This window comes from Cynocephalus volans, chromosome 5, assembly GCF_027409185.1.
Source record: "Cynocephalus volans isolate mCynVol1 chromosome 5, mCynVol1.pri, whole genome shotgun sequence".
NCBI lineage: Eukaryota > Metazoa > Chordata > Mammalia > Dermoptera > Cynocephalidae > Cynocephalus > Cynocephalus volans.
Genome location: NC_084464.1, coordinates 158,059,217 through 158,081,125, shown reverse-complemented (window position 1 = coordinate 158,081,125; position 21,909 = coordinate 158,059,217). Strand labels below are relative to the sequence as shown.

The 21,909-nt window shown below is 48.0% G+C and overlaps 1 protein-coding gene across 1 annotated transcript in view; it reads right to left on the bottom strand.

Moving 5' to 3' along the window:
* Positions 1-15,663: 15,663 nt before the first annotated feature.
* The window catches only part of IGF2R (insulin like growth factor 2 receptor), a 103,525-nt gene continuing 97,279 nt past the window's right edge, over positions 15,664-21,909 (bottom strand). Inside the window, exons 46-48 of the mRNA XM_063096166.1 lie at positions 19,406-19,558; positions 18,317-18,386; positions 15,664-17,449 (exon numbers count right to left, since the gene is read on the bottom strand). Of these exons, the coding sequence (XP_062952236.1) occupies positions 17,033-17,449; positions 18,317-18,386; positions 19,406-19,558 (640 nt within the window). The 3' untranslated portion in view covers positions 15,664-17,032. The remainder of the gene's footprint in view (positions 17,450-18,316; positions 18,387-19,405; positions 19,559-21,909) is intronic.

The following is a 21,909-nucleotide window of genomic DNA, read 5'->3' as shown; positions in this document are numbered from 1 at the left end:
CATCTCCTGGACCTGCTGGGCAGTGGTCGGGTTCAATGTCTCGTTCAGAGTTCTTTGAAAGTAGGGTGGCTTGAAATCAAGTTGTGCAAGCATGATCTGGAGATCATCCAACCAGCAATAACCTTTCACCCCATGGCACCAGTTCCAGGGCAAGGGCGGAAGGCTGAGTTGCTGAGTTGTTTGCTTTGCTGGGAAGCGAGTCTCCCAGGCTCAAGCCCTAAGAGGACTGGAGCCCACCCGCTCAGCGAGAGAAAAGAGCAGGCCAGTGCCGCGGAAACCTCCCCGTGGCCTCATGAGGGCTCTTCCAAAACGATCATCTATTAAAGAACATTTTACAACTCAGATACATCAAAGGTAGCAAACTGACGACTCGGCACAGCTCCAGGTCCATGAGATCCTGCAGCCTCCACGCCCCAGAGTCCTAGTCCCACGTGCAGCGCAGCCGCCCAGAGCCTCTGCTGAGCCACTGAGGCACAGGGAGCGCTTGCTCTCCAGCCCCCATTCTATTTGCCTTGGAGGTATTTAAGGCCAGAAATTGGTGGAAAAGGGAACCCAGCAGCCAGCCAACCAAACCCGTGACAATCCATAATAAAAGCACCGGCCTCTGTCTTTGGAACACCTAGTTCATTCTCACAATGGCCTCCAGGCCAGTGCTGACTCCCCCACTGCACAGCCAGGAAAACAGAGGCATAGGGAGGTGGAAACAACTCCCAGTGTGGGCGCCGCTGCCGAGCGTGAGCCTCGCCCTCGCTGCAGCACGACCTCCTCATTCATCCAGCCGCCTTCAGCTGCCCTAGAGGAAACCCTCACGGCTCATCTGTTGCTTCTTTTGTTCACTCAACAAATATCCGCTAGGCTTGGGACAGAGATGGGGCTGTCCCAACTCCAAACAGCTGACAGTCTGCGGGGGAGATAGACTCGCAAAGTAACAATCACCAAGCTGTGACAGCAGCAAGTACAGGGCCCAGGGGAGCCCCGACACCAGCCCCTCAGCCCAACACGTGCCATAGAAGGTAAAGGGGATAAGCGGGAGGTGAAGAGAAAGACAGGAGTGCGTGGCCCAGACCCCTGCCTCCTGGGGCTGACGCCTTCGAGTAGGTGCAGAACCTGGGACTTGCTTGTAACCGATGGAATGGGTGAATGTCACAGAAGACACCTCGATGGTTATGTCACATAAGATCCCTTCATCAAAGCCAGGGGCCCTGCTTGTCAGGGGAGGCCCACATGACAAGGAAGGGAAGGCACCTCCAGCTGACTGCCAGTGAGAAACTGAGACCTCCATCCTACAGCAGCAGGGCCTGAATCCTGCCAGCAGCCGCAGGAACATGGAAGCATCTTTCTCCAGATGAGCTAGTGATGAGGCCACGGCCATAGCTGACACCTTGACTTCAGTGTCAGGCAGTGCTGTGGCCACCCTCCTGACCCAGACACCAGAGACAAGGGGTGTGTGGCTCCACGTCACTCAGTTTGTGGTAACATGGGTCTGCAGCAATAGGCTCAAAACCTCGGGCTCCTGGGAGTCACAGAGCACGTGAAAGACCAGGGTGGTGAGCTCAGCTCTGCCCTGTGAGTCTGGGCTGCTGCCCTTTCTGCAGGTCTGTGGCTGTGCAATTATGCTCCACATGTGCCCAGCTGCCCAACAGCAGCTCCCTCTGGGACCCGAGTGCCAAACTGGCCTCTGAGGTCAGGGCACCGCAGCAGGGCAGGACCAGAGGCCAGCATGGGTGGGTCCTCCCTCAGACCTTCAGCCTACATGCCTGGCCGGGGGCTGCTGTCTGTGGGGACAGGTCGGGGGTAGGCAGCTTCCACTAGCCAGCCCTTTGGGGATCCGGAGCTCCAGGGCTCCCTGCTGGGTCACCTTGCGCTGCTCCAGGGAAACACAGAGCACAGGTCTGCTCGCCATGGGGCAGACGTGGGAGCCAGGCAGCTGTGTCCTCGGCCTCCATCCCAGAAACACAGTGCTCCCCTCCTCTGGTGCCTGGGTCTGACCAGGGTCAGAGACCTCTCCACAGCTCCACAGTCCCAGCACTCTCCAGCAGTCTCAGTGCCCTACTCTTCATCCCAAACCCAGACGTCCAGGTTCTCCAGAATCCACATAAGACTTCAGCCTCCCTTGGCAGGCTCCTTGCTGCCTGACTGTGAAGCAGCCTGAGTTCCCAGGGAAACTGGCAGGGGGCCACCTCTGCACAGGTGTAAGATCCCAGTGGGCTTTGGCACTGAAATACTGTCAGCAGAAAACACCTTGCCCTGCCCCTCGTTTCAGTGCTAGGAGGGCCAGAGACAAAAGGGGTGGGTCCCTGCATGTGCACACAGGAGGAACAGATAAAAGACACATGAGACGCCAAGTGAACCCTTTCATTTCTGAGATTCTCATCTCTCTGCTCCGCAGGCACTAGGGGCTGGCACCTGAAGCCCAGGAAGCCGCTTGATGGTTTGGTAAAAACCATGCACCAGTTTTGGGAGTGCAGCTCTGAAATCCCCCTTCTTTACAGGTTTTCTTCTTTGGAAGTGCTCAGCATCTGAGATGGAGTGGAGGGACAGAGGAGAGAGAAACCCCTCCCCAAAGGAAGGTCGTGGAGCACACTCAGAGCTGGATGTTTGCCCTTTCTGCCAGCCCTAAATGTGTCAGCACCTATGACAGGAGCACCCTGTATATGCTTGGGAAGCAGTCAGGGTGCAGATGTCCTGCTTTCAGCATACACTGGGGAGCAACCTGGGCCCCTTCCCAGCACCCCTTGCCAGCACCAGGCAGGACAGCCTGATGCCCACTGCCCACTTATTACATGGAGCAAAGCAGCTGCCCTGGCTCTGGGCAGGAGCTGCCCTTCCCAGTTGCTCGGTAGAATCCGGCCCTCTTTCCTTTGCTTGGACCGGGGAGCAGGGGAGCCCGAACCTGCCCTTGCTTCCATCTCTTTTTCCCTGTCTCCCAGCCCCGTGGTCCAGATCCACATAGGGATGGCCAGACATCCTGAGCAATCAAAATTGCAAAGGGGAGAAGTGACTGAGGGCTGTGGTCAACTGAGAATGGCCGTTGCCACCGTCCTAACTGAGCATCTGGGATAACAGAGCAGGCTCCTTGCTGAGCATGCCACTCGTGAGCTGATGGAACCCAGAGTTACCCACGTTATAGATGAGAAGCCAAGGCCCACGAGGAAGGTCACCTGCTCAGTGGCACACAGCTGGCTCCAGGCCAAGTCTCAATAAATCAATCCACTCAAACCCCCCTTGCCAGTGACCAATTTTCCAAAACTCCCTGTACCTCAGGCCAACTCACTAAATGTCCAACTAGGCACACATTCTGGGTGGGCGCCTCTCACCTGTTCTTCCCGAGACCAGGGAAGAGATGGGGGTAGAACCAGCTCCGGGAGCAGGAGCAGAGCAGGGCTCACCCGGAAACTCAGAAAGGAGAGAGCCGAGTTCAAGGGCAAACCCAGACGTGCAAGTGAAGCATTGGCACCGAGGGGCTGCCCGGAGAATCCAGGTGACCTTTCCGTGGTCTTTAGCAAATGGGGTCTTCAGCAAACAGGGCTGACTGGTCCCCACACAAAGGACTGTGATGGCAGAGTGTGAAGAAATGGATATATTGCACAAAATCAGCCACAATTCAGCAAGTCGGTCCCTGGGGCCTGGGCCTGCCACCCACCTGGTGGTCTGGGTGCCAGGTGGCACCTTCCTGGGAGGAAGCTCCTGCCACCAGGCAACCCCCCACCTTGGGCTGTGCTCAGGCCCCTGTGGCCTGTCCCAGGCTCTAACCTCATCACTGGGCCCCGAGTTTGATGTTTCCCTCTCTGTGCCCATCAAGAAGGAACCACCGCAGTGGGGGCAGACCTCTCCTCACAGCCAACCCCTTCTTCCAAAATAGCACCTTTATTTCAGGGTCATCAGGGGACAGGTGCTGAGGGGACAGTTGTTAAACTGCACTGAGGAGTGTGGCAAAGTGCAGGAGCCACATGAGCCCCTCAGCCAGGGTAGCCCCGTATCTGCTTTACTTGCCTAGAACCATCTCCTTGTCCCTGTCTGTCTGAGCACACACAGGCACTGGAAGCCATGCACTGAATCCCCTCTGCCCTCTCCAACAGTCCCTCCCTCCCACCTCCAGAGCCCAGAGGACCGCATACTCCCAGACCTCAGTGCTGGGGCAGGGGCCCTGGGAACATGGCGAGGCCAGCACACCAGAGGGTGCAGGCGAGCCAGGACCAGCACTGGTTTCTCCTTCTACCCCAGCTGAGAGTGCAGGCCCAGCTCCTCCCAGAAAGGAGCCTGCTCCTCTCTCAGCGACCCTTTCCTCCCCACCCACCCTGCCCTCCAAAGGGATCCACAAAAACACCTGTTCACTCACTCACACTCATTCACTCACTCCACAAATGTGTCATGCCTGCTGTCTGCCAGGCACTGCTGGTGCCACTGAGGACACAGCAGGGAACCAACATCTCCACTGGACACAAGATGAGGTATATGATCACCAAGATGAGCAGCGGGGCCAGAGTGACGGGCGGCAAGTGCTCCGGAGAGAATAAGATTCAGGGAACAGAGCTGGGAAAATGGGGCTGCATCTTCAAGCCAGTGGCCAGAGAAGGCCTCTTTGAGGTGACATAGCCCAGAGGGAGGTGGAGGAAGCGTACTCCAGAGGGGGAACCACAGGAGCAGAGGCCCTGAGCCTGACCAACGTGTGTGCTGCAGGATGAGCAAGGAGGCCATGTGGTGCCACAGAGCCAGCACCGGGGCCACGGATGAGCCAGACGGGCCAGGGGGCAATGGGGCAGGTCCCTTGAGCCCTGAGGACCCTGCCAGGTCTGGGCTTTACTCTGGAGGACAGGGGTCACGCTGCTGTGACTGTCACATCATAACAAGCTCCATGAGCCTCAGTGCTCTTGACTGCAGAATGGGTCAACAGCTGCTCCTTCCTCACGGCATGTTGTGCGGATCAGGTAAGATCAAGGGCAGCGAACTTCTCTGTAAAGGGCAGGTAGGAAGTGTCCTGGGCTCTGCCACAACGCTCAGCTTCGCTGTTGTGCCAAAGACAAGATGTAAGTGAAGGAGCGTGGCTGGGTTCAATAAAGCTTCACTTATGGACACTGGGATTTGAATTTAAACTGATTTTCACATTAGGGGATACTTTTCTTTTGATTTTTTCAACCATTCAAAAACATAAAGCCTATTCTCAGCTTGTGGATCATGCACAGTGGGTGACATGGGGGCCCCTGGGCATGATAACCCTTCAAGCTCAAGGTGAGCTGGTGCCACTGTCACTGCAGCTGAGGGGAGAGGGACACAGTGACGTGTCCTCCTGGCTGCTGTCATTCTCCATCTTGGAGTAAAATTATTTCCCAAGCTATTTTTTGATGAAAATCTCAAAAAGAAAAAGAGAAAAAGACAAGACAGTTAAAAAAGAGACTCAGGACCACGAGACTTGGAAACTCTCTTTTGTTCTCTCCCCCTAAGCTCCATCAGTGCCCACAGCGAGAGAGCATTCCAGAACTAGATCTGAAATTTATGAATGAGGCCTTCTTGATGGATGTGTGAGCACCATGTCTCTGTGTGTCTGCAAGGCGGCTGGGGGAGCCCTAAGGGATTTCCAGGGAGATTGAGAATCCCAGCCCGAAGAGTGCCTGCACCCTCTGTCTCCAGGCAGCCGTGACTCGGGACGGCTCTTCTGTTCCCTGTCATGGGCTGAATCATGTCCCCTCAATCCCCAAATTCACACGTTGAAGCCCTAACCCCCAGTACTTCAGAATGTGACTTTATTTGGAGATAGGATCTTTAAAGAAGTAATTAAGGTCAAATGAGTTCGCATGGTGGGCCCTAATCCAATATGCCCAGTGCCCGTATAAGCAGAGAACATTAGAACACAAAGGGAAACCCTTGGGAGGACACAGAGAGACAGCAGCCTCGAGAGAAACCAGCCCTGCTGACACCTTGATCTTGGACTTCCAGCCTCCAGAACCGTGAGACAACACATTTCCATCGTTCCAGCCACCCAGACTGTGGTGCTTTGTTGCAGCAGCCCGAGCAAACTAACACAGACACATGGACAGCAACCTTCCAAACACCAGTCACACAAGGCTCTCCGGGAGAGCAGGTGTAACCCCACATCGTGACTCTCTCCGCAGGAGCTGAAGGAAACCAGAGCATGCCACCCTAAAATATGCCACTCTGGCATAAGCATTATTTTAAGCTGAAAGGAACTGATAAGAGGCAGACAGACATAAGATGAGTTCCCTCCTGTCCCCATTTGCCTAAAGCCTGACATACCAGTACATTTGCAAAGTTGTCCTTGCTCCCCTCTCTACCAGAACACAAGGTCACCACTGGCACCAGAGGAATCTACATAAGAAACTTCACTAACTAGCCTTTACCTGCTATTAGTTTCCCATGTATGTACCTTCCCACGGTTTCCACTTGCCTTTGTCCTATCATTTGTCTACAAACGTATTGTATAAATGAGATGTATGTGCCAACAAACTTGTTTTTTTCAACTGAAACATGATTGATTATACATATTTGTGGGGTACAGAGGTGAATATCAATATCTGTGTACAATGTGTGATGGTCAAATCAGGATAATCAGCATGTTTGTCATGACAAAATGTGATCGTTTCTTGTGTCCATTAACCAATTTCCTGCTGACCCCTCCTCGTCCCCTCTCCCACCTCTAGTAACCACAGTTCTGTTGTCTCCTTCTTAAAGTTCAACCTGTTATTGTGATTTTTCTCTCTTTCTTTGCTCCCACTTATGACTGAGGACATGGAGTATTTCTCTTTCTGTGCCTGGCTTAGTTCACTTAATTTTCTCAAAGCTCATCCATGCTGCTGTGAATGGCAGAATGCCTTTTTTCTTCTTTTTTTTAATGGCTGAGTAGTATTTCATTGTGTTTATGCACCGCATTTCCCTTGTCCAGTTGTCTGTTGATAGACATTTAGGTTGGTTCCACATCTTGGCTATTGTAAATAGGGCTGTGATGAACGTGGGAGTGCAGGTATCCCTTTGATATAGTGATTTCCATTCCTTTGGGTACACACCCAGTAGTGAGATTGCTGGATCTTGTGGTAGTTCCATCTGTAGTTGTTCGAGGAACCTCCATACTGTTTTCCATAGTGACTGCACTAATTTACAGTCCCACCAACGGTGCAGGAGGGTCCCCTTTCTGGGCATCCTCGTGAGCATTTGTTATTCTCTTTCTGATAACAGCCAGTATAACTGGGGTGAGATTTGAACCCCACTGTGGTTTTGATTTGCATTTCCCTGTTGATTAGTGATGTGGCGCACTTTTTCATACACTTGATGATCATTCATGTCTTCTTTTGAGAAATGTCTGTTTAGCTCCTTTGCCCATTTTTAAACAGGATTTTTTTTAGTAAGTTGTTTGAGTTCCTTGCATATTCTGGATATGAATTTTTTGTTGGATGTATAGCTTGAAAATATCTTCTTCCATTCTGTAGGTTTTCTTTTCACTGTTATTTCCTTTGCTGTGCAGAATTTTCGGTTTGATATAATCACATTTCTTTTTCTTTTTTGTTGCCAATGCTTTTGGGATCTTATTCGTAAAGTCTTTGTCCAGTGCTACATCCTGAAGTGTTTCCCCTGTTTTTGTTTAGGAGTTTTATAGTTTCAGGTCTTATGTTTAAGTCTTTAACTCATTTTGAGTTGATTTTGGCATATGGTGAGGTGTACAGGTCTAGTTTCATTCTCCTACACATGGATATCCAGTTTTCCCAGTACCACTTGCTGAAGAGACTGTCCTTTTCCCAAGGTACGTTCTTGAACATCAGCTGGCTGTAAGGATGTGTACTGATTTCTGGGTTCTCTATTCTGTTCCATTGGTCCTTGTGTCTGTTTTTATGCCAGTACTGTGCTACTTTGGTTATTATAGCTTTGTAGTATATTTTGAAGTCAGGTAGTGAAACAACCCCAGTGTTAGTTAGTTAGTTAGTTAGTTAGTTAGTTAGTTAGTTAGTTAGTTAGTTAGTTAGTTAGTTAGTTAGTTAGTTAGTTGGTTGGTTGGTTGGTTGGTTGGTTCAGGATTGCTTTGGTTATTCAGGGTCTTTTGTTGTTCCATATGAATGTTAGGATTGCTTTTTCTATTTCTGTGAAGAATGTCATTGGTATTTCGGTGGGGATAGCATTGAATCTGTAGATTGCTTTAGGTAGTATGGACATTTTCACAACTTTAATTCTTCCAATCCATGAACATTGACTGTCTTTCCATCTTTTGGTGTCCTCTTTAATTTCTTTCAGCAGTGTGTTGTAGTTCTCATTGCAGAGACCTTTCAGCTCCTTGGTTAAATTTATTCCTAGATATTTTATTATTTTAGTAGCTATTGCAAATGTACTTGCATTGTTGATTTCTTTTTCTGCTGGTTCTTTGTTGGTGTACAAAAACACTACTGATTTTTATGTATTGATTTTGTATCCTGAAAGTACTGAATTTGCTTATCAGCTCTTGGAGTTTTTTGGTAAATTTTAAAAAGTTTTTCTACATATAGGATCATGTCATCTGTGAACAGGGACAATTTCACTTTGTCTTTTCAAATACGGTTGCTCTTTATTTCTTTCTCTTGCCTGATTGCTCAAGCTAGTACTACCAATACTATGTTCTAATAGGAGTGGTGAGAGTGGGCATCCTTGTCTTGTTCCTGTTCTCAAGCTGAAAGCTTTTCCTTATTCAGGACAACGCTGGCAGTGGGTTTCTCATATATGGCTTTTGTTGTGTTGCGATACTTTCCTTCTATGCCTAATTTGTTGAGAGCCTTTATCATAAAGGGATATTGAATTTTGTTAAATGTTTTTTCTGCATCTATTGAGATAATCATATGGTTTTTGTTCCTGATTTTGTTGATGCGGTATATCACATTTATTGGTTTGGGTATGTTGAACCATCCTTGCATCCCTGGGATGAATCCCACTTGATCATGGTGTATGATCTTCTTGATGTGCTGTCGTATTGTGTTTGCTAATAGGACTTTTGTGTCTATGTTCATCAAGAATATTGGCCTGCAGTTTTCCTTTTCTGCTGTGTCTTTGATTTTGGTAACAGGGTGATGCTGGTCTCATAGAATGAGTTTGGGGGGATGGCCTCTGTTTCAATTTTTTGGAATAGTTTGAAAAGGATTGGTAGTAGTTCTTCATTAATGGTTTGGTAGAATTCAGCAGTGAAGCCATCTGGCCTGGGCTTTTTTTGTTGGGAGACTAATAATTACTGCTTCAATCTCATTGCTCATTTTTGGTCTGTTCAGGTTGTCTACTTCTCCTTAGTTCAGTCTGGGTAATTTATATGTGTCCAGAAATTTATCCATTTCCTCCAGATTTTCAAATTTGTTGGCATATAGTTGGTCATAATAGTCCCTAATAATTCTTTGTATTTTTGTGGTATTAGTTGTAATGTCTCCTTATTCACTTCTGATTTTTGTTATTTGGGTCTTCTTTTTTTATTTAGCCTAGCTGATGACTTGTCTATCTTGTTTATCTTCCCAAAAAACCAAGTTTTTGTTTTGTTGATATTTTCTATCAATGTTTTGGTCTCGATTTCACTTAGTTCTACTCTGATCTTAATTATTTCTAATTTGGGGATTTGATTGTTCCTGTTTTTCTAGTTCTTTGAGGTATAACATTGTTATTTGAAGTCTTTCTATTCTTTTGATGCAAGCACTTATTGCAATAAACTTCCCTCTTAGTACTGTTTTGTAGTTTCCCATGGGATTTGGTAAGCTGTGCTTGTATTTTCATTTGTTTCAAGGATTTTTTTTTAATTTCCTGATTTATTTCCTCTTTGACCCAATGGTCATTCAGGAGCATGTTGTTTAATTTCCATGTATTTGTATAGTTCCCAAAGTTTTGTTTGTTAATTTCTAATTTTATTCCATTGTGGTCTGAAAATACACTTGGTATTATTTCAGTCTTTCAATTTGTTGAGACTTACTTTGTGGCCTAATGTGGTTTATCCCAGAGAACAATCCATGTGCTGATGAGAATAACATATATTCTGCAGTTGGATGAAATGTTCTGTACATGTCTGTCAAGTCCGTTTGGTCTAAAGTGCTGTTTAAATCCAATACCTCTCTGCTAATTTTTTGTCTAGATGATCTGTCCAATGCTGACAGCAGTATGTTAAAATCCCCAGCTATTATTGTGTTGGGATCTCTCTCTCCCCTGAGATCCAATATTTGCTTTATACATCTGGGTGTACCACCCCAAGACACATTATAGTCAAATTGTCAAAAGTCATGGGCAAAGTAAGAATTCTAGAAATACCAAGTGAGAAGAGTCAAATCACTTATAAAGGCATCCCCACCAGGCTAACAGCAGATTTCTCAATAGAAACTCTGCAGGCCAGGAGAGTGGAATGACATATTCTAGGTGCTAAAAGATAAACTTCTGTTTTTCTCTTGTTAACCTGTCTTTTGTGATGGGGTCCTGGCAGGCCAAGAACTTAGAAGGGTAGTGGAATAGGATTTTCCCCTTCTACAGAGCTCCATGTGGGAAGGAATGGTCTCATTTTTCTTCCTATCACAAGTGTCTATCATAGCACCTGGCCTAAAATAGACAGTCAGAACCATCTTTTTGAATGGATGAACATATAAAACAAATGGATTTTCTGCATTACCTTTTAAGGTGGTGAGTGGACACAGTAGAGGCAGCCTTGGAGAAGGTTACAGGCACTGCCTGTAACTCCTTACAGCCATGGGGTCACCTCTGTGTGTCTGTTCATGGCATGGCTCCTTCAGAAGGCTGTGAGCTCTGGAGGGCAGGCACTGGGCCTTTCACCTCTAGGCCTTGTGTCTTTTCGTTAATTTCCTGGGGCTGCCATGACAACATACCACAGACTAGGGGCTTGAATAACAAAAATTTACTGTTTCACGTAAGTTCAAGATCAGCAGAAATTTACTGTCTCACAGAAGTTTGAGATCAAGGTGTTGGCAGGTTGGTTCCTTCTAAGGGCCATGAGAGAGAATCTGTTCCAGGTCTCTCCCTTGGTTTGTGGATGGCTGTCTTCTCCCTGTGTCTTCTCACATCGTCTTCACTCTTCATGTGTCAATGTTAAAATTTCCTCTTTTTACAAGTACACAAGTCATAGTGGATGAGGGCCCACCCTAATGACTTCATCTTAACTAATTACATCTACAATGACCCTATTTCCAAGTAAGGTCACATCCTGAGGTACTGGGGGGTTAGGAGTTCAACATATAAATTTGGGAAGATACAATCTAGCCCATAACAATCTCATTAGCCCAGTTCAATGGGGCCAGTACTTGAACAGTGTCAATGCCAGGGTTACCTTCCTGGAGTATCTGACCTGAAGAAGAGAGAACTCTGTTGGGGAGCATGATGGCAGGGACAGAGCTGAGGCATGGCAGTGCAGCTTCCAGGGACAGGGGCCTCTGAAGTGGCATATACTGACCTCCTCCTGGCCTTTGTTGTCTTTTGGTTTTTGCTTTTTTCCAGCTTCATTGAGGTATAACAGATAAAAAATGTATAGTTATGGTGTGTAACACGATGTTTCAATATACCTAGCATTGTGAAATGATTCCCCCAGTCAAACCAGTGAACACATCCATCACCTCATTTAACTACCTTTTTTTGTGGATGAACACTTAAGATGAACTCTCAACAAATTTCAAGTGTGCAATATTATTAACTATAGTCACCAGGCTGTATTTTGGATCTCCAGAACTGATTCATCCTGCATATATGAAACTTTGCACCCTTGACCGACATCTCCCTTCCCCCTGATCCCCTAGCTCCTGGTATTCACCATTTTACTCTATGCTTCTGAGTTTGACTATTTTAGATTCCACACATAAGTGAGATCATGCAGTATATGTCTGTGCCTTGCTTATTTCACTTAACATAATGTCCTCCAGGTTTATCCAAATCATCGCAAATGACAGGATTTCATTTTTTTTTTATGGCTGAATAATATTCCATTGTGCACTTATATTTTCTTTATTCATCTCTTGATGGACACTAAGGTTGATTACATATCTTGCTTATTGTAACTAATGCGGCAGTGAACATGGGAGTGCAGATATCTCAACACAATTTCCTTTGCATATATACCCAGATGTAGGATTGCTGGTAGCTGATTTTAATTTTTTGAGGAACCTCCCTACTGTTTTCCACAGTGACTGCACCATTTTACACTCCCACCAACAGTGTACAAGGATCCCCTTACCTCCGCATCCTTGCCAACACTTGTTACCTTTCATCTTTTTGATAACAGCCATTCTAACAGGTGTGAGGTGATATCTCATTGCGGTTTGGACTTGTACTTTCCCTGGTGATCGGTGATGTTGAGCATTTTTTTATGTACTCGTGTGTGCCTCTTTGTTAATCAACAGTGTATTCTCATACAGACAACCCACCCAGCCTGCTCCACGTGAGCCTCTGGAAAACAACAGAACCTTGCCACAGGTGAGCACTTCCCATTGGATTGTCCACAGACCACGAGATTTCCCAAGTGGACGTGAGCAAACACTGAGAAAACGCTGCATATTATATCCCTTCTTGCAGGCTCTCTGACCACATTTTCTATTTTAATTCCATGTGTACTCAGCAGTCTTTCCTTTTAAAGACTGAGAGGTCTCATAACAAGAAAAGTTGTCACTTTAATTCATCATTTTCCAAACTTACATGAGCTCAGGTCTTTGCATTTTTTTAACATCTGTTGAAAAATAGAACAAGTGTTCCATGGCACACACTTTGGGAAATGCTGTTATATGACAACCCATTCCTTATGCCAACAAGATTTTCTAGTTCAAGTTTTTGCAGTTAGTCCTGAGGGTCCTCTCCCCCACCCTTCCTGAACAACTGAGTCCTAAAGCACTAGATGGGGCAGAGCAAAACAGGCATCTTTCCAGCAATGGGGGTGGGGGTGGGGAGGGTGCCCCCATGTGGGGAGGCAGCCTGTTGGGGGTCTCAAAGCCTCAGTGGGGTGAAGAGGTGACCTCATGTGTCAAGGCTGTGGAAGTTAAAGGAAGGATCTTCCCGGACTGAAAGAAAATCGGGAGACACACAACTGAATGTAGCACATGGTCCTTTACTGAAAAGGGCATCATTGTGACAACTGACAGCACCTGAACAGGCCCTGAGGCTTAGGTGACAGCAGCTTGCCCACACTCATGTTCCGGCTTTGGCGGTGACATCGTGGTGGTGTGCTGAAGATCCTTGTTCCTAGGAATGACTACTAAATTGCCTGGCGATGGGAGGCACTAGGAGGGTAACTTACTATCAAATGATTCAGGAAAAAAGAGTTCTTTGTCCTGTATGTTCAAACTATCTATATGTTTTGATTGTGCCAAAAGTATAAAACAAAGAAAAGAAAAATATCTGAAGCCAAGAGTGAAATCCCAGGCCCCGTCTGGAACCTGAACCCCTGCCTCCTACCCGGCTCCTTCCTGGAGACTGCTCCGCTGTGGGTGTCTCCAGCAACCTGCCATCACTTCCTTGGTTTGTCACTGTGAGGCCAGCTCCCCATGGCTATATTCTCCAGGACAGTGCTGAGCGCAGCCACCAGATGACCCCAGCCCAGCTATGGCAAAGATGGCAGCCCCACATTTTATTCCTGCCCTCTCTGGGTGTGACAACCAATGAAACCATTTGTTCAATCATGTTTCTAACACTAGGATTATCTAAAATTACTTACAAATTCTTTTTCACAGAATTTGATTTGCAAGCTGGTCAAAAGACTAAATAGAATAAGAGGTAATGAAATACAAATAACTGATAATTCCCAACCCTAACTTTGGCTTTTTCCTGTATCTTTATGGAAAACACTCTCTCCTCCAAAAGGGAACTTCCTTTTAGGCGAGAGCCTGAGACTTTTTGGTGTCTGCATGCCAGGGCCCCCCTCACCCACGCCACCGCCACCGCCAGATGCTCCAGTGTCCCCACCTCTCTACTTTCTTCCATTCTGTCTTTCTCAAAAGCAAACCCAGCCCTTCCACAGCTCCCAACTGCTTTCACAGCACTCTTTACTGTGACTTTCATAGGGGCTCCTTTGTTCCGGGCCTGCTTTGGCCTTACCTGTCCTGCACTTCCTGGCCACTTTGTCCCCAAATTCAACATGGCTATCATGCCTCTGAGCTGGCACCTGCCCGCCCAGCACTCACACCTCACCTGCGGCTCAGCAGCCCTGTCGTGCCGGCCCATTCACCACATTATCACCGAAAAATGTCCAGAACGTACAGCAATTTTAGCTTTTGGGCACAAGCGGCTGACCACGAGGCAACAAAGGAGTGCCAGAGAAATAAGACTGTGTGAGAACAACTCCCTGAGCCACAGACATCTTCAGAAGCTGACTAAGGGGATTTCTAAAAATCCAGTCTTGTCCACACTGCCTCCCCAACACACACGCTGGCCCCTTGTGACCCGATCTCCTAGAAAAGTGAGACCTCTGTGCCCATCAGTCCTTTAGCTCATACAAAGGATCAGACTATCCCGAGTATGCTTTTCAATGACTAAGGTGGCTGTCATCATCCTCAGGATACATGTATCATTTTAGTGGTTAGTGAAGTACAGGTTTCAAACACCTTTCAAATGTTCATGGAAAGAGCCAGATCTCTTTCTCATGGGTTTCCTTGGCATGGTGTTTGTATCAGCCTCAGGCCCCGACTCAATCCATGCCTCTGCCACTCAATGGCCAGTCTCAAAAGCGGGCACAGGAAATGTGGTTATAATGAAACTAAATATCAAGGTTGTACTCACCAATAAAATCATCTCTGAAAAAATTCTAATTCCTGTGGCTATCAGGGTGTTTTCCTAAAAATCCCTGTCACAATAGCTGCCAAGAACAGATACTCTATTTGTTCAGAGGCTTCGTGTAGAGATTACGTAGATTCTTAAGAAAAGAGTCAGAGCAAATGCGCTCACACACCCTGTTGTCACTTCTCCTTCCCTCTGAGGCCAGGGGTGCTGATGACACCCTAACTGCCATTGAGCCAGCAGGACCTGTAAATGCCCCTCTTCACAGAGAGGGTGCCCCCTGGTCTAAGAGGAAGTGAGAAAGGCTTGGAGAAGAGCCCCTCTGGATACAATGCCTGAGGACCAGCGACTCTTGTGTCACAACATAAACCTTTATAAGACCCCGGCACATCTGTCTCAGAAGAGATGTAAAATCCTGCATCATCATAATGATAAAAAGGTAACTCCGACCGGATAATTAAAAAATGAGATGGAGGGAAAGATGCTGACTACAAAGTCTGGTTGACTAAGAAGTCAGTGACTCTCTACTTTCATGTTAACATGTAGGTAGCTCTCAATTACTAATCAGTAATTTAAGAAGTAAGACTTGGTGAATTTATTCAAGAGAAAACACATTGACGTAAGACTGGGTTGCGTACAAAGATGCTATATTGTATCACTGGAATCTAAATTCCATAGTCATTGTTTTGGTAAACAGGAAATACCCTGAGGTCGGCTTGGAATGGCTGAAGCAATGAGACCCAGATAAAGCTGAGTGAAGGCAGACCGGACCCGCAGCTGGCACGCACAGCGCAGACAACGCCAGAGAAAAACCGAAGTGCTGCCTCTCAGAGTCAGCTAGGACGCTGAAGTGCAAGCCCGGATCCGCACGTTCCTGCAGCTTCGCAGAAAGAAAACACAGGCAGCTGGCCTCGCAACCAGCTCGGCGACTTTTCACTATCAAGTGGAAGAAATTATAACACCCAATTAATAATTTATCTTTTATTGAAATTGCTGAATACTTTATATTACAGTAAAGTTGATTGAAAAAAATGAAGAGAAAAATCAATTTTAAAAAATACACTTCATGTTGAAATCAAATAAGCCAGGCAAACCAGATACAAATCAAGGAATTCTCGTAGGGCGGTTCGCTTTTCAGTATATGAATACCATTGAGTCTATATACAATTCTATAATGCGAGAAAAGTCATCCATTAAACACGTCAAGAAAGGAGTTGGCAGCCATGGGAGACCCCGGGGCTGCCCTTCATGCTGCGACACTGTGAGTCACAACCTCGGCCTCCCTTGAGCTTGACCCACGTGCAACGCCACGGGTGAGACCCTGGCCCGCCATTACTCATGCACTTCCCGTAAGTACACGCTGTGCAAATTAAGGCTTCTTATAGGTCGAATGGTTGATAAACACTTTTTTCTTAAAAAAAAATAAGCACAGTAAAGGTGGTATCATGAGAACCTGAAGAGATGAGACCCTACACCCCATATCTAGAAAACAGTTATTTCCTCTGACACCTCAACTCAACTCACACACACACAAAAATCAATCTTTGGGTGGGTTGTTTGAATGTACCAGCCAGCTAAAGAAATACTGACAAATGTGCTCTGTCCACCTAGGATTGAAGGCGTCATGCAAGAAGCTGCAGCCATTCCTGACTAAAGGCATAGAACAGGTGAACCCTCCAAAACCTAGGCACTCGGAGACCCTGTGCATGCGCATGTGTGTGTGCACACACGTGTGCCCTTAAGAAACGGAAAGCAAAAAAGAAAAGACAGATGGAGTACTCCAACCCAGGGGACACGCGAATGCCAGTTTAAAATTCCGTGAGCAGCTGCCCCAGCCCACGACAGCTTCCCCTCCTTGCAGCAGATGAACCGGCGCGTTACCCCCTGCCGCAAGAAGAAACTGCTGTTTTCTTTTTTCCTTTTTTGCAAACCTGAGTAATTGTCAAAGTCAATAAATAGGGGAGAGAATTAAAATGCTAAAATATAATGGTCAAATACCCTACAGGGCCTAAAGCAGCAAGGGTTTTTTTGCACATAGCCCTCTGCAGCAAGGGGCGCACGCAGCGACGCCTTACACAAGGACTTGGGCAAAACCCTGGGCACGAGGTGCCGCCCTTTGGCCATTTGAGCAATGCCGTATTCCAATGACTGTAAACAATCAGGAAGGAGCGGCGCCGGGCCTCCCTCCCCCTCTCCCCCATCACAAAAACTCTTCCCTTTTGAAACAGTTTTTGTTAAAGGCAAAATTATAGAAGCATTGTCGAGTTGAAGTCTTATTTGGTTGGAGGTGCTTGGCTGTCCCACCGCTCCACGCTCTCTGGCAGGCACCGCGGAGTTAGATGTGCAGGAGGTCCTCGTCGCTGTCATCGTGGAAGGACACCAGCTGGGTGGAGCTCCTGGTCTTCGGCTGTCCAGGCCTGGGCTTCCCTCTCCTCCCCTTCTCCCCTCTGACCAGCCCCGGCCTCCCGTCCTCCCGCTCCCTCGGGGCCTTCCGTGGGGGGGTTGCGCCCGGGTGCGAGCTGTCTGCCCCAGCTCCTCGGCCCGGGTGAACCTTCACCTCTGGGATGGTCAGAACCTCATCCTCGCTGTCCTGGTCGTCCCCGTGCAGGGAGCTGAGGGCCTCGGCCTGCACAGACTTGGTGGTGATGTGGCCGTTCTCCTGCCCCTCCTTCGCCAGTGTCGGCGCCGGTGGCTGGACTTCCTCCATCAGCCACTCTGTCTCGTTCTCCTCAGTCTCTTCTTCCTTGTTTACCTGCCAGAGATAAATGGCAGAGACCACTTGAGCCCCCGGGAGACCCTCGAAGACCCCATCTGCTCCTCTGCTACTCTCCTTCCACGACCCACCCCAAGTAGAGACCCTTGTTGGCATGAGCTGGGAACCAGCCCACTGCCCACCACAGTCCTTGCGTCGCCGGTCCCCAGGTCCCAGCCAGGGCGGGGAAGGCCAGGCATGCAGCAACAGGCAACTCCTACAAGGACTGAACTGAGGCCGGAGTGCTGCGGGGCAGACGAGGGGCACTCAGCAGGAGCCTCACAGCCACGCAGCAGGGCCAGGTTGTCCAGGATGGCCCAGACCCGAAAAGCGGGCCCACGACAAGTCAGTGGAACTGGGAAGAGGGGCTCTTCTGGCTCCTCGTTGATGTCAGCTGTGTGGTGGGGCGGGACATGCAGTATGTAAGAGAAGCCACAGGAAGGACTTGTGTCGAAGAGTGTACTTTTAGAAAGCAATCTGGCAATACGTATCAAGAGCCACAAACATATTTGAGCCAATGACCCAGATAAATGCTTCTTTTCTGGAAATTTATCTGAAGAAAATCATTCAAATGCTAGATGCATGAAAATTTTCATTGTCATGGTTTTTTCACAACAGACAAAAAAGTGGAAACAACCTAACAATTAAATACTCCAAAGAAATTAGTTGCAACCACAGTGAGAGAGGAAAAATAAAAAAGACAAAAAACACATTAGGGAAAGAAGTTAAGGCAACAGGTGTTTCCTCTTCTGGACTTCCATGGGCCTGCGCCGACGTTCTCTCTGCGTCCCTGAGAGGACAGCAACACCACAGCACAGCACTGGGCGAGGAGCAGGGTCACCCCACAGACTCGCAGCTGCCGGCTACCTTCGAGTATTTGTAGGACACGTTTGAACTTCTTCTGCAGCAATTGGTTAGCTTAGTCATCACTGTCTCCCTACAAAAACAGAGAACAATAATTACTCCAGGGTAGAAGGAGCCAGGGCCAGCCAGGAGTCCCATCCCACCAGCCACTACCCAGCTCCTACATCCCCAGAGGGCCGGGCAGCAATGACGGCTACATTTCTCCCAGAAATACAGCCCTCCAAGGCATGAGCATGTTGAATGACAAATGACCATCCCATGACACAGGGCTATAAACCAACATCTTTGTCATGATTTGGTGGAAAGAATGAGGGCTCTGGAATCAGACAGAAGAGAACTCAAAATTCGGTAGTCTTAAGGTCTAGAGCAAATCATCTAACGTTCAAACTTTTACTGGTTCACCTGTGAATGTGACAGGACCACACCTTCCTGCTGCCTGAGGCTCACCTGGCAAACAGGAGAGGCAGCTTGTGCCTGCCACCAGCCAGAGTCAGCCTTGCTCAGGGCTCTGGGGCCAGTGCCTCACAACACGAGATGTGAAAATCCACTCAACAACTACGTGATGAGCAGTTTCGCCCAGCAAAGTGGAGCCAAAAGCATGGCATCATACATGACACACAGCAGGTGCTTAATAAATGTTCACTTTCCTGACTGTGGGGGAGGGCAGAGGGTCACTGGTCAGAAGGAAGTCAGCTCGTGCAAGGTGTGGTTCAGTTTTCTATCAATCTTTGGACATGACAAGAGACCCATGTCCTAGACACTGGAAGGCACAGGCCGAGGACCCACGGAGCGTCCACAGGTGGACATGAGGGTGAAGGGGCCTCACTTGGGTCAAACAGTACACCCTTGTCACAGAAACACACACATTTAAAAACAAAGCTTTGGGGCTGGCCAGTGAAACTCAGTTGGTTAGAGTGTGGTGCTGGTAACGCCAAGGTCCAGGATTCAATCCTGTACCAGCCAGCTGCCACAGAAGAGGGAAAAAAAAATAGCTAACAAGTTTGGAGACTGCTTCCCTAGAGAGTGCGGAACGAAGAACCATGTGACTTTTGCCTGTGACCCGCGGCCTCCCTGCCCGGCTCCCCTCCTCACCTCCTCTCCTTCTTGTAGAGCAGCAGGGCCAGCAGACAGCCCACGAGGGCCACCAGCAGCAGGCTGAGGACAGCCCCGACGGCCTGGCTCCTCTCTGAGAGCCCCTGGTGCTCCTGCCCGCCTCCATCAGCATTCTCGCTGTCAAAGCCCACCCTGGAAGGATGGCACAAGAGCCACGTCAGCGGGCAGCAGTGATGGCCCAAAGGACCCCCACGTAGGAGGTGGCATGGACTCTATGAACTCCACAGGATCCTTACTCAGCCCAAGCAAACGAGATCCGCTTGATGTGGAGAATGGCAACACACGATTCTGACAGTGAGTTAAGGCAGGGGCACCGGGGAACGGGCCAGAGGACACTGCTCCAAGCTTCCTGAGACGCCGTAACGTAAGATGGGAGCAAAGACAAGCTCCACGACTGCAAGCTCTACGACTCGGCCTCCTACCACTTGCTTCTCCCTCTGCAGGGCCCTCAGGGCAGGGACGAAGGCGTGGCTGAGGCGGACGTTCTGAGGAACAACGCTCCCAGTTTATCGTAGGGAGAAATAATGACGACAGCCCAGGTGGCAGCTTCTCTCCCCAACATCTCCATCATGGGAGCCAGTCTCAGTGCTCAACAGGGGTGGAGGGGACGTCCGTGGGACAACACTGGGCCTGCTCTCCCCAAGCCTGTTACATCCAAGAGGAGTGCCAGGGGACACACACTGGCTCTTTCATCAGCAAAGAGTCCACAGTTCCCACCCAAGCCCTGCCATTCACGCTTAGGTGAAAAAGCAGTGTATTTCCAGGACATTAAACATTCAAGGAAATCAGTGAAAATAATAAGTACTATAAAATAAGAAATGACTAGATTGACTTCTCTTCCTTCTCAGAGAACAGCATTTGTGTAACGAGTTGTCACTGCTAATTGTCCAGCTCTCTGCCATTTAGGACCACCACATGCACAGAAACAGAACCACTAACAGAAATTCCCCCACCCACAGAAGGCAGAGAGCAGCAACAAGAAACATCTGGGCTGCTCAAGATAAGAGAGAGGCAGCCTCAGCAAGCCACCGTGTGACGAAGTCGGATGTGGGAGACACTGGCTATTCATTTAGAAAAGCATTTAATCATGACAAGTTTGGCTCCAAAATAATTGGGTCAGAGGGCAACCAACCAACGGGCTTGGCCACATAAGGGTAACGTTCCTGAGTCAAAGTTCAGCTAAACCCAGACAACATCAGAGACAAGAAACAAGAGGAAGAGCTTGGAGTTCAGGTCTGTCTGCCTCGGCATGCAACCGCTAACCTCTGCCCAGGCAGAGACGTCACCATGGGCTCAACAGTCGTGTTGAAGAGCTCCCCTGACACTGTCCCCTCCAAGCCAGAAACTGACTCAGCCAGACCAGCCTGGGCCCTCAGGAACACTTCAGATGCATTTTATGTAAGCGCAAGTACATAAATGCTGATTATCACTTCAACCAAAAATTGTGAAGTAACAATTGTGAAAAGTAGAGGTGGGATACTAGAGAGCTCGATCTTCATCCAGCTCTGCAGGAAGCCAACGGGTGAAGTATCAAACATTAATTTTAAAACGTTTAGGTAAATTCCAGAAGAAACACCTAAAAGACCTAAAAATGGTCACCTATGAGGGTGATAAGAGTTACCTGTTATGCTTGTATTGCTTGACTTGAAAATGTACAACTGACATTTTGATAAAGTAAAAAAGTCCTGCAGGCACTACCCAGGCCACGGCCGGCTGGGGGCTGCGTCTGTCCGCACATCCCAGCACGTGGGAAAGTGGGGCCTGGTGCAGTTTTTGCTGTTGTTTCTAACTTTTGTCTTCCCTTTTTAAAAAAAAGTCTTTATTGCTTTATCAACTGTTAAGGGATTTAAGCAACTCTCGTTCCTGATATTCTGAATGCCATGAAAAGCAAGGTCTCCTGTGGAATATTCTGGTTTTGAAATAAAACCTCAAAATCCCATAAACTGTCCCTCGGCTGTGCTGTTCCCTTCACAGAAAGTCTGACTTCTAAATTTCCAGCACTGACAAGATGGCAGGCCTGGGAAGGTCCAAACCGACACACAGGACCAGTGGCTGTGTTGGGAGGTAGGATTTGTTTGCTTTATGGCACTTTTAGCATCCCAATGACAGAGAATACAAGCATAGTTCCTTTTTTTTTTTTTTTTTAACCTACTTTTCAAAAATTCACCTTTTGCTTCTTTCCAAAGAACTTCCCGTTTTAGTCCTTTTATTTTGTAATGACATCACCAGAACACCATAAACATTCAAAACCTGAAAGTACCATTAGAAAATTTCAACCAAAAGCCCCTTTCCGAGATTGGGCAGCTAAGAGTCCTTACGTCCACGTCCCTGGAATTAATTTACGGAAAGCTATTTTTTGCTGAGCTAGTACCCACAGATAAGTGAAGAAGAAAACTGATTCAAGATCTAAAAAAATGTGATCTGAATTCCCCCCATCACCCCTCCCGCTGCTGTCTGCAGACTCTGGGATCCCTTTTTTCGGA